Genomic DNA, 5,739 nt, shown 5'->3' with positions numbered 1-5,739 from the left:
TCACCAAGTGCTTGATCATGGTGGAAATTGTTGGGTCTCTGTAAATAATGTTATAAGGAGTTCGTCTGTTCATCTGTCCCTTAACCAAACCAAGTCATTTTTATGTCCAAACTTTAACCCAGTGAATTATTGATAATGGCATCAAATCAGAAAAATACTAGTTTGTTTCTAGAGGGCATGGACAAATTAAATATTTGATATTTAATTAGGAGACATTTTAAAGGTTTCATATTTGATTTGTAGCAATGCACATTTTAGGTGTTGGGACCAAACAAACTTTGAGTTACAAATGGCATTGGTATTGGAGGTCTGGAAGAATTAAGTCTAAAATCTTTGCAGCTAGTGTGTAGACAGGGAGTCTGTTTTTATTTCTGTTGGCCTGGTACATGCTATTTGGGATAGGAAAGGTCTGTTTCTAAATCACACATCACTATTCATGTTACCAAAGGGGAATGTGAGAACATTCTACAAGCTCCCAGCTCAGGCCAAACTCCACTGGTGAAACTTTTTCAATTCAACCACTGAGCTTTTTGTTGAGTTGATTTTTGCCTCCCATATAACCATCTTGCAGAGGGAAGAGTGAGTGCAGTTTTGAAGCATCTTCGATGGTTTCTTCAACTAACATTTCAAGAACTGTGGCTGAGGACTCTCACTTTCTTTACTTTTCAGTTATGTTGCAATATGCTTCAACAACCCAATACAGCAGTACATTGAAATGAACTCAGCCCATTTACGTCATCTGTGTTCATAAATATCCCACTGTGATGTCAAATTTTGCAGCTCTGAATTCAGTTCAATTCAATTCAATTAAATGTATTTGTTTAGCGCCAAATCATAACAGAAGTTATCTCAGGACAATTTTCAAAATAGAGCATAGGCGAAAAAAACAACACATCGAATTTCTAAAAAAACTCACTATAATAATTCCATAACCACCTGGATTGGACCAGGTTCCCTAATTCACCAAAACCCTGAGCAAAGCATAACCCTAACCTCAATTCCTGTTTTTATCATCTATTTTATTCCCACCTATTCTGCAAAGACCCACCCCTATACTGCCACTGATTGGCTCCCACCATGACATTTTTTTCTAACCCAACCAAACCAACGAAGGCAACATACACTAGCCAAGTCAAGTGTGTTTAGGAGTGTGTGCCCAGAATCGCCAGGAAGTGGCTGTACGCAAGAAGTAGTTAAGGCATGCATGTAGACAAAAATCTGAAGTGAGTGTTTCTGACACTGGTCAGCATCTCATTTGCATGGAAGAGGTTCTTTGTTGTTAGTTAAAATTTACTTTAGGCAAGTAGATTGCTAAAGCACTTTAAAAACCAGGCAAGTGAAAGAAAACAATAATGTTGAAACCTGAGACTACACTTAGAATTAGTCAAAATATACTTTCTGAAACAGATTTAAAAAAACGTGTATTTCAGCTACCATTTCCACAGCATACACTGGTTCAGCTTGAACTGAAGAGGGGCAATGCTCTGTCAGAAAATAGCCACAGCTTGGCTCCCTCCTGAAGGATTTCAATATAAAGCTGAAATTCTAAAACTCTTCGTCTCAAAATATTTGATGCTATCAGCCTCCTCTCAGACTCAAACATTTTCTTGGGCAACAGACATTCAGAACCCAAACCTTTATGTCAAAAGCAAGATAAAGAATCCCTGTGTGAGAAAGAAACTACTTTCATCTTACAGACGGGAACTAAATCAGATGCACAGTACTGTGGTGCAGATACTGGCTCAGATCACAACGGATCAATTTTCCCAGCATGGAATTTTTTGAGGCTGTAAGATGTTTGATGCTGCGGTATGATTAAAGTAATTGAAAAGGCTACAAATGTAAGAGTCTTCGCTTAATTTGCATGTGCTTAGCTTGTGCTGCGGGGGTCATTCAAGGCTGCATTTGAATACAACCAATTGAATAAAAGAGAAGAATGCAGTAAAATGCAAACTACCACCTACACTGCCATTAGAAGCTGATTGGCACTGGGAAAACAAAACTCATGATAGCTGGAGGCGGAAAACCCCACAAACCATGCACGTAATCAAGAGTGAAAATGGTGTATCAAACATCTCTGCATAAGTGTGTATGAGAGCGTGAGTGGATTAACCTGCTTGATTTGCTTCAGAATATATTTACAGATTAATTAAAGTCATCAAAGATTTAAAAATAAAATCAAAAAGAGCTTAAGAAGCTTTCCACTGTCCACCTTCCTGCATGTACACCCGAATAGTAACATAAATGTCATCCGCTAGCTTTACCTCACACAAAGACCAGCCAGTTGGTGAAACAATGGGACCCAATTAGTCATTAAATCAATCACAAAATCAATAACTTATTTTCGGACTCAATCAGCCTGCTCCAAACTAATTAAATCCCCAGATTGGTGGACTCACCTAGAACTCCAAGCCGGTAGTTGATTGTGATGACAATGACATTCCCGTAGCTGGCCAGGATGCTGCCGTCAATCATGTTGCCGGTTCCCTCCATGTAGGAGCCTCCGTGGATGTAAACCATGACTGGCTTTAACCCATTCTCATCATGGATATCTGCAAAGAAGACAATGAAAATAAAAAGATATGAAAAAAGTATTCCAGCAAGCATTTTATGGAGAACCACACGCTTCATGTAGTTAAATTTAACGTAGTCAAAAGTTGTGACAATAGGTGTGATGTCAGAATTGTTTGTTGGGCAGGTATTAAACAGGAAGAACACAAGTATTTTATTACATATCTGAGATCAGTTGTGGAAGGTATTTTTTTTCTTCTGTTTATTTATGCAGGTAATGCAGGTATGCATTTAAAGATAAAAACCACTATGGAAAGCTGAGAATTCCTGAGTTTGGTGCTCCCCAGCGGTTGTATCGAAAAAGTCCAGTGCAAAGATATGACACAGGAGCCTGGGCTGAAAGCAAAAATCAAGGTTTTTTTTTTTACAAAGAGAATAACCCAATATACTATAATTACATTCAAATTCTATACGTAGAGAATGATCAAATACTTCTTCCACTACTGTCAGAGGCTAAAATATTCAATATAAAGAACAGGAACAGGTTGAGGCAAATCATGGTCACATTGGAAACATGGATGACATTTCTTTCTTGATGTTGTAATCAACAAACAGCATAGCTGGTAATGGGCTCTGATAAGAATTTCCATGGCTTTAACCCTGCAAACTCTACATCTGTCTCCTCTCCTGCCTGCTCCATTTGTTCTTTGCGTAATGTTCAGGGAACGCTGCAATTAGGCCAGATGAATACCTTGTTTATGAGGCTCTCCAGTTGTGATTAAGCTGGGTGATTAGTACATGTGTAGGTGGTGATTATAAATTAAGAGTGGGTCTTTTGCGTGAAAGAAGGTGGAAGAAGAAGATATAAATCCTCCCAACAAGTAGGGTTCACAATAAATCAGCCAGCAGCAGCTTCATCATCAGGAACCCCCAACTGATTTCAACACAAGTCATACAGCGTTTGTGGACATTTTTTCACATCACTCCATTTAACCCAAGAAAAAAAACTCCAAGACAGAAGTATCATCGTTGTCCTCACATAGCCCACCGTCTCCCAGATCTCATGCAATACAGTAAGCTTGGGTTGCCTGATACCGATAGCTAAACGAACCCATTATTCCCGGTCTCAGTCTCTCAAAAGTCATTTTGGCATGAGAGCATCTGCTGAGGAAAATTTCAAGTTTAGAGGGGAGCCAGCCAGCTTGTCTGTTACTAGTGTGAGAGATTGAAAGCCATGATATTGTGCTCATCATAAATTATCAAATAGAGGCTTCTGTTTACCTGTAGAGAACCAGGCTTTTTCTTTTAACAGGTTTCTATTACAGACAAAAGTTTAATCCTAATTTTAGGTCTTAATGTCTTCCCATTTGAATTTTGTGCTTATTCAAACTATAAACCCAAATTGCATTAGTACAACAACAGAGTCATGCCATACTCATCACCCTGCTAGTATGTGTTTCTGACAAAACATTTGTTTTCATTCACCAATAGCTTCCATTGTCAGCTGCCTTTTTTTGGTTGTTATCGGAGCACTGAGCAAGCTGACGTACTGTTAGTTGAGCTATGTTCATTGGCTGCGCAGTTTCAACTCATCCATGGCAGGAAACAATGGCAGTTTGCCTGATCACACACATGTCAGATTACAGCTAAACAGTACACTAAAATATGCTTATGAAACGATAGGCAAGAAATAGGCAATGCGGTAAGAAAACCTTGATTCATATTTGATCACAACTTCCTAGTTTGACCTGACCTGAGTTTTGTGCAGTTTGCTAGACAGTCTCGCTAAGAATGCCTTGTCAATTACAAGGTAGCCATGCCCTAAAGCATACCCTGCCTTATCATCTATTTTACTCATATTGTACTATAGTTTTCAAAACAGAAACATTGCATTGCATGGAAGAATACTTTAATCTAGAGATAAAGACCATAAACTCTGACATCAACATAAATGTTATTTTGACATCACCTCTGCAATTTCAAACAGGGTCAACACAATGGTGTGCAACTGGAATGCCAGCTGTACTGTATATGTTGCACCTCAGTAAGCTTGGCAGAAAGCAACACAGGCAGGAAGGCAGGCAGGCGCAGGGCTGGAGGAGTGTATCATTTTCCTCCTCCGCAAAAGAAAACAGTGAGGCAAAGGAGTCGAAAGCAACCCACAGTGACAGGTTATTAATCTCCGCTGTGCTCTGAGTGGGTGCCTCGACTTGGCTAATGTGCCTGCATCACAACTCCTCACCTGCAAACAAGACTTGGGTGGGGTGGTGGGGTAGGCTCTAAACAGGGAGCCTGAGGGGGAGCTGCGGTCGAGAACCCAGACCATCCCGGACAGATTCACTCCGGTTAAATACAGACCTGTTAATTACAGAGGCAGGACAGCAGGGTTGTGTCAATAAGTTCATTTGTCATTCAGTTCCACATTATGAGAGGCCCGGTGGAACAGTGTAGGCGGTGGAAACAACCTTGAAGAGGCAGATGCACATAAAACAAGAGTGCTGCCATTAAGTTGTCATAGTCTCTAACTGATACGCATCTGATGGACGCTGCAAGCCTCTGTGGGCTCAGACAAAACTATTCTGCTGGCTCTCCATCAAACAAACAGGCAAATTGACTGTTACTACCCATCTCTTTTGGTGTAGAGCAGCAGTGGAGTCAGAAGTCAGGAGGGAGACAGGGAGGGGGGTTCCACTCAGGCCACTTTGATCCAACAGAGAGATGCCCTGCAGATTTAGAGCCTTGTTTTATGGCTGGGGAAAAAGAGGGTGGTCTCGGGGCATCATGTCCCAATCCTGTCACTGTGGAGTGCACTTAAAATAAAGAAATCAAACTGCTTCAAGTGCTCTTCTCTCTCTCTGTCTGTCTTACTATCTGTGTGTCTCTCGTTCTCTGTGCTCTCTCGGGCCCGTGGAGCTTCCTGGGTGACTGCAGCGAATTTGTCCCAGACATTCATCACTGCCACCCGGGCCAGGGGGATAATATATTCCTTCACTGGCTGCGCTGCGTTGCACACATTACTCATCTTTATATGGGTGAGGGTGGGTGGGGGTAGGGAGGGGGATGATGTTGGGGGGTTACTTGTTTGAAGAGGTTGTATGTGAATTTTCCATTGCTTTCAGCATTTTCTACTGTTAGTGGGACGAATACAAATGGCAGTTAATGGAGGTGGTGTAAAGTGCACCCGTCACCGCCTCCACCTCCACCACTGTCCATGCCATCACCACTGTA

The 5,739-nt window shown here is 41.2% G+C and overlaps 1 protein-coding gene across 1 annotated transcript in view; it reads right to left on the bottom strand.

Moving 5' to 3' along the window:
* nlgn4xa (neuroligin 4 X-linked a) overlaps nucleotides 1-5,533 on the bottom strand; it is a gene marked incomplete in the record, with an annotated part of 61,935 nt that extends 56,402 nt beyond the window's left edge. The window contains 2 exon segments of the mRNA XM_035678034.1: nucleotides 2,400-2,552; nucleotides 5,380-5,533. Of these exon segments, the coding sequence (XP_035533927.1) occupies nucleotides 2,400-2,552; nucleotides 5,380-5,533 (307 nt within the window).
* Nucleotides 5,534-5,739: the final 206 nt, after the last annotated feature.

Source organism: Morone saxatilis, unplaced genomic scaffold (assembly GCF_004916995.1).
Source record: "Morone saxatilis isolate NCDOM2014 unplaced genomic scaffold, NCSU_SB_2.0 Contig6, whole genome shotgun sequence".
Taxonomy (NCBI): domain Eukaryota; kingdom Metazoa; phylum Chordata; class Actinopteri; family Moronidae; genus Morone; species Morone saxatilis.
This window is presented reverse-complemented; position numbering and strand designations above follow the sequence as displayed.